Here is a 13,437-nt window from a genome sequence, read left to right on the forward strand (position 1 = left end):
TTATTTTAGAACGATGCTTTTCGTACAAACTAAATTAAAAAGTGGCTTGCACGGCTGTGGTTCGGCACTCGGAAGAGGCAGCCTGCGCTTTGCGTTCGGACCATCTAGCAAATTCCTTCGGGAGAAGCCAAAAGCTGGTGCTGACAGCAAGTATCCAAGACTTTGAGGGTCTCCAGGGCTGCCCTCCGGACCCCAGGATCCAAGTCCAACTGCAGCTCCTGGAGAGCTGAGAGTGGGCACAAACAGGAGAGTCGGGACCCCGCTCGGCCGTGCCCTCTGCCACGGGCAGTGGAGCTGGTAGGAGGTCCCGAAGCCGCTTGTGTGGCTATGGGTTCACACAGGCTGCAGAAGCAGAACCCTTTGTACTTGAAATCAGAAAACGGCAGGGGAGCTGTGTCTACACACACACACACACACACACACACCCCATCTCAGCCTTCTGTTCCTTCTCTGGGACAGAAAGATCGCCCACAGAACTCGCATGCGGTGTAGACCAGTTGAGAGATTCAGGGTGGAAACATCTCGTAGACATTCGTGATGGGGAGGCGGGCAGAAGGCCCAGCGAACGAGCGAAAGGCCTCCCGGGTCAAATCGTTTTCTTCCAGAAAGCCCCCTGCAGGCTCGTCCATCTCTGTGCACCCTGATTACACGCCCCCGTCCCTCAACCCCGCCAAAAACAAAAACAAAAAAAAGAAAAGAAAAGAAAAAAACAAAAAGACAACAAAGGGGGTGCTGGCTCTTCCCCAGGCGCTTTCTCTAAATTCCCCGAATGAGGTCGAGGACTCCGTAGAATTGGGTCTTCTCTACTTACAATTCCTTAGTGCCGGAAAGTCCAGTTTCTTCAGGTGATGTGCAGGCATCTGCTGCATAATAATTCCTAAAACGAGAGCCAGCGAGATGCTCATCACACAAATATTAGGCCGGTGGGAGATTCCGTCTGACCTTAGGAGGTATCTGTTTAGGATTCCGCTGAAGATGCCTAGCTGAGAATCAGGCAGGTGTGCAGCTGGGTGTGATAGGACACGTGCCGGGGGACTTCCGCCTGAGTCTGGCCCCTCCTCGGCCACCTCCCGCTCCAGGCCTGGGTGTGGCCCTCAAGGTCCCTCCTGCATCCGGAGACATCTGCTCACTCACCTGCCAGGTCGCACGCAGCAGTTCTGATCCTTGGCAAGTTACTATTAACGTAGGTCATTGTTTCTAGCAAGAAGCTGTAGAGGACAGCAGGCTTTTTCTGAGTCTGCAAATAGACACAGGATGGACAGAGCCATGGAGGATGAGGCCTTAGCGATGGGCTGCTCACAGAGCGGGTTCCCATCTGTCTGATGCGGGAGGGTCTGCCCAGAGAGGGCAAGTGCACATCCCAGCATCGCACAGCGAATTATTAGCTGGGCAACTTAGGGACTTTCAGCCCCCTGTTACCTTCTGTCTGACCCAGAGAGGAGATCACATTGGCCTTTAGACTCTGTGGCTGTCCCATACCATAGCCACTGGCCACACGTGGCCCTTGAGCACTTGAAACATGACTGGTCTGAGTTAAGTGCCAGGTGCCTCCTGCATTTTGAAGACCGTACCCCCAAACTGGAACATACCCCGTTAATAATTGGCACATCGATTGCGTGTTGACATGACAATGGTTTGGATCTGCTGGGTCAGATAAAATCTATGATTGTTTGGTTTCCCCTCTTTCTCTTCTCTTAACATGGCTACTAGAAAACGTGGGGGTATGCGGCTTGCCTTCTCTCTCTGTCGGACCGCGCTGGCCTTGACGCTTCACGCCCGGAAGGTGAGCACACGGTCACGGGAGAGAGGTCTATGGCAGCCGTGACCCAGAGCCCCAGGCCCTGGGCGGCCCTCCAACAGGCCCACGCCCTCAGCCTCCTCACCGGGATGGAGCACAGCATCATCTGGAAGACAGTCATCTCCTCGGTCGCCCTGGTGTTACTTCGGCCCGGGCTGTTCTCCAGGGCCTTCCGGCCCCAGAAGTGCACACACTGAAACATGGTGGTCTTGCAGGCCTGGAGGGGCACAGGGCGGGGGACGGCAGGGAGGGCGCCAGGCGGACCCAGGGCGTTCCCACGGTCTAGGGGTAGGGGTGGGGATGGCAGGGCTGGCGTTCCGTCGAGAAGCCAGGGGGCAGCCCCGGGGAAGTGTACCTGCGACCGGAGCCCCGCCAGCTACGCAGCCCTCTTGTCCCTCAGTCAGCAACCTCCGTGCCCTCAGCAGCCCTGCCCAGGACCTGCCCCTCTGGGAGATTGGGGTCAGGGGCCTGGCAGGGACAGATAGGACCGGGGTGAGCTTTCTCACTCCCAGACCTTCCCTGAGCACTGCAGCAACCGGGCCCCCCGGCCTCCGGCCTCCGGCCTCCGGCAGGGTTAGTTCACGGGAGGATAGGCCAGGAGACTGGGCAGGGGAGTGTGGAGAGGGGTTGGGGTACCTATTGGCCAGGGACACGCGTGGCAACCGTGTGCCTCCCCAGCCCCCACCCCTCTCTGCCATTCTTTCATCAAACCCTCTCGGCCGCCTTCCCAGGCGTTCCTTCCCTGAGGCTCACCCCGCGGGACAGCTGCTGATACAAGGTGGAAGAACAGTGGGAGCCACTGATGGATTTGTGAGGAGAGAGTCTCTGAGGGCTGAGAACTCATGGGCTGCGTCACCAGAGTCCCCGAGGCCGAGCAGGAGTCAGGAGTGCCCCACAGGATGCCCCTCAGCAACCCATAGGTGCCGCCAGCCCACCCCACCCCGCGTGGACACCCGCAACGCTCACCAGGGCGGGACTCCCGGGACCCCGGAACTGGAGACTGAGGCAGTAGTGGAGCGTGAGCTGCTGAGTGCCCCACAGCTCTCGGGGAGGGGACAGAACTGCCCCTAATCTCAGCCCCCTCTCCCTGGCCCCCTGCCCCAGTCCACACGGGAAGACGTGTGGAGAGTGAAGACAGAGGTCAGGGTCACGGGCCTGCACGGGGTGAGGGGAGGCGGTCGGACAGGCAGGAGCTGTGGGTCTCCCCTGCCCTCCCCACGCCCGAACCGGCGGAAGAACCGGGCCCCCCGAGAGGGAGGGGAAACGGGCCACTGAGGAGGGATTTAAGGCAAGTCTGGAGCGTGAGCGGGTCATAACACCCAAGGGTGATGATGGCAAGCTGTGGAATCCGCTGGAAGGAAAAGGAGGCTGGGCAGAGGGTGCCTGCAGGCCGTGACTGGGGGAGAAGACCGCCGGGCCGTGTTCCCCACAGCGCCGAGATGCCTCAGTAGGCCGGTTGGCGGGTCAGCCGGCCGGACCCCCTCCCCAGCCCCGCGTGAGGAACGGGGCCGACCAAGAGGGACGTGGGGAGAGGCTGAGCCCGCAGACCCGCCTACGTTCTCCTTCGGGGACCAGAGGTCCCCACACTCTGGGCCACAAAGAGGAGGGCGCGTCTCACCTGGGCTGCCTCGGAGCAGGGGTCCCGGCAGTGCAGCATGAGGGGAATCCAGGCTTTTTTCACTTCCTCCTTGAAGAAGTGTTTCTTAGAGATCCTGACCAGCTTTGCCAGCTTCCCAAACAGGACGAAGGCTTTTAAACGCAGCAGCTCACTCTCCTGTGGTCGACATGTACAGACGAGTCCTGAAATTCAGGACACAAGAAGCCCAGCAAAACCCCAGCCACCTGCCTCTCCGTGGACCCTTTGGGCTGTCTCGGCCCCCGCAAAGGCTTCTGGATCATTCCCTCAGGATGGAGGCCCTCCGCCCGCCACCACCCAGGTGCCCAGAGAGCTTCTGCAGGCTGCGAGGCATTAGGAGGAGAGGCTCACACCCTACGCGCAGGGGAGGGGTCCCACGAGTCCTAGAACAAGAGGTTTTGTTTTCCTTTTGTGGGATCCCAGGATCGGCTAACGGATGCGTGGGCACCAAGTCAGACCTGAGGCCCCTCCTGTCCCAGAGCACGTCTTTTGTCCTTTCTTACGGGGATAAGAGGTGCTCGCCCGTGTGTGTGGGCACGTGGGAAGCCCCCAGCGAGGGCCGGGACCGAGTAAGGCCACGATCTAGACTCACGTTGTCGAAGAAGGCCCTGCACCGCTCGGAGATGATGCCAAACGAGGACCCCACGTCGCCCTCCCGGAGCTCAGCCAGGATCTTGGCCAGGGCCTCCATGCCCTCGGAGGTCACGCTGGTGACCACAGGCTCCCGCAGGGAGCCCAGGCACTTCTCCAGTAACAGCTTCCGGTACTGCCTCACCTGGGGTGCGGGTGGGGGAGGGGGCCACGGGGAGCTTCAGTCCCCACCTGGTTCACCTCCCCCATCGGCCAGAACACGCCAGCCCCGGGCCCTCAGCCCCCCCAGGCCCTGCACCCTGGGCCCCTGAGCTCAGGGTCGGGCGCAGGACCTTCTTGGGGGCACCCAGGGCCATGTTGCCCAGGGCACGCAGGGAGAGCACCCTCAAGGCCTCGTCCTCCTGGTCCACGCCCTTCTCCAGCATCAACACCGTGGGCTTCAGCAGCTTCTCCTGGTACAGAACTGGGTCGCTCATGAACTAGAAGAGAGAACTTTTTACAGTCACCGCCCATATAGGCCCCTTTCTCAGCCTCGGGATGGGACGTGTGATTAGACCCAGTGCACAGAATGGTCTCTGCGAAGAGGAGAGGATTCGGAGCCCCAGCTCCCCCGGAACAGCTCTGGGCTCCTCCGCCGGCCGGCTGGGGCCCCCGGCAAGTCACTTAACTCCTCTGAGCCTCCGTGGCCTCGCCTGTAAGAAGGGGCTGACACCAGTACCTGCCTCACAGGATGGTCGGGAGGCTTCATGGAGAAATACACGGGAAAAACCTTGTACGTTGTGACCTTACGTTCATTCAGTTACCCTGACAAAGCAGCCACCGTGTCCAAGAGCCGTGCCTGCTGGGCCTGGACAGGAGTGCACGAGGAGCATGAACTTCACTCATCTGGGAGTCCGAGAGTCACAAGGGGCCCAGTGCTCAAAATGCCAGGACTTCGGCCAACAGGGACCCCTCTGACATGTGTGTGCACGCGCACACGTACGCACACATGAATGTGTTTTCGATAAACCTAAAGGGGCGCCTGGGTGGTTTAGTCGGTTTAGCGTCCAACTGCGGCTCAGGTCATGATCTCAGGGTTCGTGAGGTCAAGCCCCGCGTCGGGCTCCGTGCTGACGGCTCGGAGCCCGGAGCCTGCTTCGGGTTCTGTGTCTCCCTCTCGCTCTGCCCCCTCCCCCACCTCTCAAAAATAAACACTAAAAAATTTTTTAAAAATAAACCTAAAGAAAACGAAACACCGAATTGGTGACTCCAAAATGGGAAATGTACTATCCAGCCTTTTACAGAAAAAGGTTGCCAGTGCTGCCCTAGGTGATGTTGGGCTCCTAAAAGCATGTTGGGCATCATGCAGCCAGCACAATTTCTCCTAAAAGTTTTCTGGCCAATTCCCTCAGGACCCCGAAAGTGCCCCAACTGCACAGAAGGGGAACTGGGCCCCAGCGGCCATCCCACCCTTCCCCGGTCTTCCTGCCTGGCAAAGCCCCGCTGACCCCTCAAGACCTTCCTGCGAGGCCTCCCCCAGCGCCATCGACCCTGGCGAGAGCCGAGGTGCCCTCATCCGGGCCCCTGGGTGTAGCCGGCACTCAGCACAGCACGCCTCACTTAGATGCGCACCCCGGCTCGTGTGACGAACCGGTGAATGAACACATCCCCTGCGGGGTGGGGCAGTCTCCGCCCCCTGACTCAGATGCCCCTCAGAGCCTGGGCTCTTGCCCCAGAGAGGAGCTGGGGGGGCACCCCCCAGCCCCCACCCCAGCCCACCCAGCCCTCCGCGCCCTGAGCCTCACTTCCACGCAGACCGCCGTGCCGCTGATGCGACGGCTGAGGACATCCGAGTCCATGCCCCTGAGCACCAGCTCTGACAGCCGCTGCCTGTAGCCCTCCATGTTCCGCATGCAGAACCTGCAGGGGGGACAGGGCCAGGGGGCCGGGAGGGTTGCTCAGCCGCTGCCCTGTGGAGCTGGTCCCACTGCCCGGCACGGGGAGCCCGGATGCCCACCTGGCCAGCAGGCCCGCGCCCTGCAGGAACGTGGAGCCAGTCTCCAGGAGGCTCCACACGCCCTGCTCCTCCAGCGTGCGAACCAGCTGCTCGCTGCTGAGTCTTCTGAACAGAAGCTGCATGGACTTGATCGTGATCCTGGAGGAAGGCGGGGCTACGTCTCGACAAAGCTTCCCCCGGGCGCCCCCAGGCACTGAACCCGGCTCAGAGAAGAGGGCGTCCCCCTGTCCGCCGGGCCGAGCTCAAGGGGCTAAGGGCGACCACGCGGCAGAGTGGGTCCTCGAACAGCGAAAACCACACCGTGCCGGACTCGTGTGAGGGAGGGTTGTGGGATCTGCTTCCGGAAGCTTCTCCCCATCAGGAGAGGACAACGAGGCCTCTTGGTGGAGGTGACTCTTGGGATCCGTGACTTCCCAGAGGTGGCGTCCGGCTCGGGCCCACGGCTTTGCCCGCCAAACCCACCCACCCCCGCCCTCGAGAGCACCTCTGCAGATTGATCTCCTCGGGCAGGGTCCCCATGTGGACGAGTCTCCACGTCTTGAGGACGGGCGACACAGCCTCTGGCCCCTGGCTGCCGCTGAGCTGCAGCAGGAGGGTGTAGATGAGGTCGGGGAAGAGGTCCAGGACCCTGTCGTCCATATCCATCTTCTGGATGAGGAGGTGAATGGTGCACAGGGTCTGCAGAGACAAGGGCTGAGGCGTCAGGGCTCCTACTCTGAGCCCCCAAGGAGCCCCGGGGCCCGCCCCTGTGACTCACCATCAGAGGGTCCACCGCGGCCAGGCGCCAGATGTCAGCTTTGGAGGTGGCATTGGCCCTGGGGGTGAACCTCGCCTGCAGCCGGCCCATCAGCCCGTGGAGCATCGTTCGGGCAAAGGGCACGTTCTCGGCCACGGCCAGCCACACCTCCGTCAGGTGGCTAACCAAAGACAAGAGACGAGGACTGTGGGTCTCCCGCCTCGTACCCTGGCAGCTAAGAGCCCCTTTGGACCCCCAGGCGAGCCCTTGAGTAGGGGTCAGACTCTGGAGGCTGAACATCTGGGAGGTGGAGTGAGCTGCCTAAAGGTTGCACAACTAGAACCCAGGTCCGTGACTCCACACGCTGCTATCTTTCTCTGCCACGCCCTCCCCCTCGCCCCAGGAAACTGCGGCTCCACCACTAGGTGACCTTAGAGGCACCTGCCAGGCCTCCTCTCCGATGATTTTATAGGTACGTCCAGCAACAGCTGCCAAGGACCCAATCTGTCGGGTCCTAAGCAGCTTGCAGATAGCACGGCGCCTCCTGCTCCCAACACGCCTTTGAGGACGATGTTTTCATCTCCGTAGCACACAGAAGGGGGCAGGAGGCCTGCAGAGGCCAAGTAGCCTGCCAGACTGCATTTGAAGCAGCTCCCAGCCCCCCAAGCCCAAGCCTGTGGCTCTGCCGAGAAGGGAAGGTCCCCAGGATAGTGTTAACGGGCCGGGTGTGCACAGGTTCAGGGGACCGAGGGCCTGGGGGGGGCTCTAAAAGGGCTAAAGCGGCAAGTCCGCCAAGATCCAACGGAACAAGGAGAGGCGGACACGGCCCGTGTGAATCCACAAAGCCAATCACACGTGTGCGGGAGGTGGGCTTGGGAGGGCACACAACCGGGTACCCGGTGGCGGGAACCAAACGGAGGCGTGGGCGCGTGGGCACGTGGGCTCATCAGCAACCACTTCTCATAAAGGAGATGTCGGGGTGTAAGGAGACAAGAAAGCAGGACCTCACCCTGCGACGGCAAGAAACAACCGCGTGAGCCTGAGGGACGACCTGGGTTCCGGAAAATCTCAGCCTGGCCGCCACCCCGTGAGACCCTGAACACAGTCCCCAGGTCTGCCGTCCCCAGATTCTTGACCGGGGAAACTGAGATAATAACAGGGGTTGTTCTGAGCTTCCAAGGTGGGGACAGTTTTGTTACACAGCGATAGCTCACCAGTATAGTGAAAGCCAGCGTGACCCGGGCCGCCGAGATCGCCAGCCCGACGGAGGCCACACAGGGGCCTGCACTGCACGCCCCCCCCCCCCAACTCGGCACTGCTCTGAAAGCCACCTCCCCCATCAAATCAAGCAATCCGCACTGCCCTCCGCCCACAGCACAACCAGGCCTGCCTTTCGCCCGGGCCAGCCCTTGAGGTTCTGGATCTGAGGCCTCTCTGTTCATGTGACAGCTTGCTGGGTGACACCTGTCCCCTCTCCCTCCACCAACGGTCTCCAGGCCTGTCTTTGCTCTGCAGCCTTGGCTGCTCTGGGGGCAGCGCCCACCCCTTTCTGGGTTGCGCCCAGGGAACCCCGGTACCATCGCAAACACACGCCCCCGGTCGGGTGAGACGCTGCCAGCTGCCTGCGTGACACGGTGACAGAGACACAGGGACTCAGCAGTCCATGAGGATAACACCGGGAGGCAGGGGGTCACGAGGCCACCTGAGGGGCATGAGGTCCTGCCGGGTCATCCGTTGGGCACCTGGACATCCCCTCTCAGGGCAGCACTTGGAAGGACAGAGGGACAGGGTGGAGCCCCTCTGAGGCCCGCCCGGGCCTTGGTGGCCACGTCCTCAGGCGTGTCCTAGAGCAGCCCAAACTCAGAGGGCGCCCAGAGTTCTGTTCTCCACAGAGAAGGAAAGGGCTGCCGTGGGCAGGGTCCAGAGGGGACGCCTGAGAAACTGCGGGGTCTGGACTCCAGCTCCGTAGGACGGACCTGTAACCTTGGGGCTCTAAGTCCATGGTCCTCAGAGGCCACGCCTCCCACAGGAGGGGCAGGGAGAGCGTCTGACCCAGCCCAGGGTCAGACATGGCACCACTCAAGGCCCCGTCCCGAGATACGTCGGTGGTGGCGAGGCGGGCATGGCCCGGGGGCTGTGGCTCCCTGTCCGGGGCGCCCACCTCTCCATGGGCAGGGGCTGCCTCAGGAGCGATGTGAGGACCGTCTCCTGGTGGTAGTGCGCCAGCAGGAGGATGCCCTCGATGAGGAGACGCCGCACTTCCGGGTGGTCCGCCACAGGCAGTTGGACCAAGATGGCACCCAGGATCTCAGCCACCTGGGGAGGGGCGGGGCATCACCGGCACAGCCTGGGCCCCCCCGGCGTCTGCCTTCCCCCACCGCACACCCCTCCTCCAGGGACTCTCGCCCAACTGGACAGCGGGCAGGTCAAACCACCAGCTCATCATTTGGTCTCTTCCTGGAATTTATCGTGTCTTCTATGTAGGGGTCAGTATGCTCGGGGAGAGAGAGCCACGGGCGTCTGGCCCACTGGCCACTTACTAAGCGGGCTACCTTCAGCATGTCTCTTTCTCGTTCTAGAACTCTACTGTCTCCTCCCCTTTACAACCAAGGGTTTGGGGAGGCCTTCTCAGAGAGTGCGGCCGGGCCCTTACGTGTCCCTCTAGCCTAGGCGCCCCGGGCAGCCCCAGGCCTCAGGTGGCCCAGCCACAGCTCTGCTACCTTGTCCTCTAGCTCCTTGGTCCGCCTCTGGAGGAAGGTGCCTATCCAGGTGACGGAGGCCTTGTCATGCCACAGGTCCATGGCCCCGATGTTCTCACAAAGCTTCCGGATGAGCGAAACCACCTCGTCACAGTTAAACTGCATGCAAACCACCTAGGACCAGAGCACAGCCCTCCTGGGGTTCAACAACCAAGTTTCAGGCCAACGTCCTGCCCCCACTTGTCATCGCCGACGCCCCCCTCTTCCTCCCGACACCGCAGCCCCAGCCCAGGCCCCCGCCATCTCTCAAAACATCGCCAGGGCCTCCTACCCGTCTCCCTGCCCGGCATCTCACCGGCTCCCTCACCAGCCAGCTCGGGATGTTACTCCCCCCACCTCAAAGACTCACAGCTCAGCCCAGCTTTCACAGGCTTCTTCTGGCAGGTTCCCCAACCTCTCCCACACCTCACCTAGCCGACGCCGCCCACCCCACCCGAACTCTGCTCAGGAAGCTTCACCCGAATGTTGCCCATGTTTCCTTCCCTCAAGCTGTGCCCTGAGCCCTGGCGCCCCGTGACTTCATCCTGCCTCCCCCCACAGGCCCCCTGCTCCAGAAAGCCACCTCGGCCCCCTGAGGTGGAAGTGACCCCGCCCCTCTGCAGCTCTGAGAGTTTGGGGGGTCTAGTGTGCCCATGGGCCAACACCGCTGTGCAGGATCCCGAGTTTAATTCTTCCTGGGGCCCCTCCACCCTCAGTGCAGCACATCATAGGCATGGAGACGAGGTAGGTGGGGACTGTGGGACTGTTAAGTACCTATTACGTGCCAGGCATCACAGCGGGGAACTTACATATCGCACACCGTTTAGATACAGAGGGCGTGGGTTGGACCAAAAGCCATGGGGACTGTGATCCCCTGGAGGAGGATGAAGCCTGTGTGGCCAGGCTGAGCAAGGTCCCAGGCCTCAGACATGGTCCGGGCACTGGAGTCCAGCCCAGGAGCCCACACGACCCTCCCAGCATGTCACCTTGGCGATTCTGGAAGATGCACTGAAAATCTCCTCCATGTCCAAGCCCTGGAGATCCTCCTTGCATTTTGCAAGCTTCAATTCCTCAGAAGGGCCCCACAAAGAGCAGGTCTGGCTTGCTGCCGGGAACACAATTTTAGACACGATCAGAAGGACAAAGGACCCACCCACAGGCCACGTCAAAATGGCTTCCTGCCCTGGCGCATGGGGTTGGGGTTAGGAGCTCCCTGGCTCTGAGGGCCTGGACCACCATCCAGCATCTGAACATCCCATCTCTTCTTGCCTTTGCTTTCATTGCCCTGTCTCCCCACACCACCTCTGCACACAGCTCAAATGCCTGCTTTCTGGGAGGCCACCAGCTAGTGAGCCAGAGGCAGAGTCTTCCCTTCTGAAGGTCACCACCCCGCATGTGCCCCTGAGGTCATGTCTGGCCACTTCTGCTGTGTCCTTGGTATCTTTGAGCTGTCGTTTTCCCAGTGAGGCCCCTTAATACCCAGGACATGCCCTCGGTGAGTTGTGCCAAACCAGGGAGCCTCTCCCTCCAGAAACTTCCATGGCCTCTCAGCAAGCTCTGCATTCCCTCCATTACCTCTGCTGGTCACCCTTGTTTGTCTATACAGAGAGGCCATGCTCCCCTAGGATAGCCCCACAGCTGACACCCCTCCCAGCCTCGATGTCCTCATGTCTCCATACCATGAAGATCCAGCAGGCTGGACAGAACATCCATCGAGGCCACGCGGGTTCTTGTGTGTGAGTCACAGGTGCGAGGGGCAATGAGTCCAACCAGCGTGCCAAACTGCCCCAGCTTCAGGGGGATCTGAGGGACAGGAGACCTCAAGGCTCACACCCTCTGTCCATCCATGCACACCAGGGGCTGCCCAGGGGCGGCATAACGGGCAACCAGAGAGGGTGAGCCCTGCTCGAAGGTACCCCAGCGGGGCCCCTGGAGGCAGAGCAGCCAGGATGCGAGGGTTCTGGCTCAGGACCTGCCCCTCCGGCTGCAGGCCCAGGCTCTGTATCAGGGCACTTGCCTTGTTCCTGTAACTGAAACCTGGGTTCAAATGTGAACTCCCCCCCCCCCCCCCCCCGCCCCGCCAACCTAGCTGTGTGGCCTGGGCAGGCTGCTTAGCCTGGTGCCCTCGTGTTCCTCATCTAACGGAGCCTCCCGTTTCAGGGGATGTTGTGAGAATTATGTCAGAAAATCCAAGCGATGCCTTCTGCACAGCGTCTGGCCTCAAACCTAGCATGAGGGTAGGCCCCAGCCTTGCTTTCGCAAGTTCGAGCCCGGCGTCAGGCTCCATGCTGACAGTGCAGAGCCTGCTTGGGATTCTCCCTCTCCCTCTCTCTCTCTCTCTCTGCCCCTCCTGCACTCTCTCTGTCTCTCTCAAAATAAATAAACTTAAAAAATAAAGTGTTCCCTCTCCTCAGGGATCGAGACAGGAACTTTGCGGTGGGTGCCAGAGCAGCAGGCTGGGGGATCAGTGCCCCGGGACTCACGCAGACACCGACGCTCTGCACGTGGATCTGCAGGAGACGGAGATGGAGGTTCATGGCCTTCTCCCGCTCCCCTTCTCTCTCCGACAAGATCCACTTTTCCAGGAGCTGTGGGTAGAGCCCAGAACACAGAAGGGGACATTAAAATCCCAAGGCCAGCCTTTCCCAGCTGGCTATTGCCCGCCTCGTCTCTCCCACTCAAGGCTCTGACTTCCAGAGGTGTTGGGTGGTTCTGGATACTTCTGCCTCTCCTTCCGGGCACCCCTGCAAGGGAGATGCGGCCGTGGACAGAGAGTCCACAGTCCCCAGGTATCCTCACCAAGATGGCGCCCGGCTGATGTGTTCGGCCTCGTTCCAAATGTTTGCCTGCAGGTGAAGGAGGCGGGATCGTCGCCCACCTTGCACCCCAGGGCCTTAATGTTCACACATGCAGTAGCAGTAGCAGTGCATGAGGCCAAACTACTACAACTCGGAGGAGAAATACATCGATGGTGAGATCCAGAGACCTCAGTACCTCTTTCCTAGAAACTGAGGAACAAGAAGATGGAAAATCAGGAAGGAAAGAGAAAACTTGAACAACACTACCAACCAGCTTGGTCTGACTGATGTTTAGGAACACTCCACCCAACACAATATACAGGTGCACACAGAGCCCTCACCAAGATAGACCATACTGTGCAACAAAATAAGTCTCGGTTGATTTAAAAGGATTTGGGGCACCTGGATGGCTCCGTGGGTTGAGCAACTGACTTCGGCTCAGGTCATGATCTCGCAGTCAGTGGGTTCGAGTCCCGCCTCTGGCTCTGTGCTGACAGCTCAGAGCCTGGAGCCTGCCTCGGATTCTGTGTCTCCCTCTCTCTCTGACCCTGCCCCACTCACCCTCTGTCTCTCTCTCTCTCTCTCTCTCAAAAATAAATAAACATAAAAAAAAATTTTTAAAGGATTCAAATTATACAAAGTATGTCTTCAGACCACAACGGATTTAAATTAGGAATCAAAAACAGGAAGCTCTCTGGAAAGTCTTCCAACATTTGGGAAGTTCTAAATAACCCATGGGTCAAAGAAAAAATTAAAAGAGAAATTAAAATGTATTCTTAACTGAAACAAATGGGAACACAACGTATGAATATTTGTAAAATGCAGCAACAAAGAACAAAGTCAGTGCCTCATACTATCTGATCTTGGTCATAAGACTTATTATAACTAACATTACAGTGATCAAGATAGGATGACATTGGTGTAAAGACAGACAAATACATCAATGGAGCAGAACAGGTACCAGATACAGACCCACACATACATGGCCAATTGATTTTTGACAAAGATGCAAAGATAATTCAATGGACAAAAGTCTTTCCAACAAATGGTTCTGGAACAACTGGTTATCTGTGTGTAAGCAAGCAAACAAACAATTTTTTTAATGTTTATTTACTTGTTTTTAGAAAGAGCATGGATGCACGTG

At 59.6% G+C, this 13,437-nt stretch overlaps 1 protein-coding gene across 1 annotated transcript in view; it reads right to left on the reverse strand.

Annotated features, from left to right (window-relative positions):
- Positions 1–13,437, reverse strand: part of MROH2A (maestro heat like repeat family member 2A) — a 45,436-nt gene continuing 31,999 nt past the window's right edge. Inside the window, 16 exon segments of the mRNA XM_058700597.1 lie at positions 1–226; positions 812–877; positions 1,135–1,237; positions 1,884–2,015; positions 3,417–3,572; positions 4,027–4,209; positions 4,358–4,504; positions 5,810–5,924; positions 6,022–6,159; positions 6,506–6,699; positions 6,779–6,938; positions 8,919–9,073; positions 9,478–9,630; positions 10,482–10,600; positions 11,175–11,298; positions 11,979–12,083. Of these exon segments, the coding sequence (XP_058556580.1) occupies positions 105–226; positions 812–877; positions 1,135–1,237; positions 1,884–2,015; positions 3,417–3,572; positions 4,027–4,209; positions 4,358–4,504; positions 5,810–5,924; positions 6,022–6,159; positions 6,506–6,699; positions 6,779–6,938; positions 8,919–9,073; positions 9,478–9,630; positions 10,482–10,600; positions 11,175–11,298; positions 11,979–12,083 (2,172 nt within the window). The 3' untranslated portion in view covers positions 1–104.

This window comes from Neofelis nebulosa, chromosome 2 (assembly GCF_028018385.1).
Source record: "Neofelis nebulosa isolate mNeoNeb1 chromosome 2, mNeoNeb1.pri, whole genome shotgun sequence".
NCBI classification, from domain to species: Eukaryota; Metazoa; Chordata; class Mammalia; order Carnivora; family Felidae; genus Neofelis; species Neofelis nebulosa.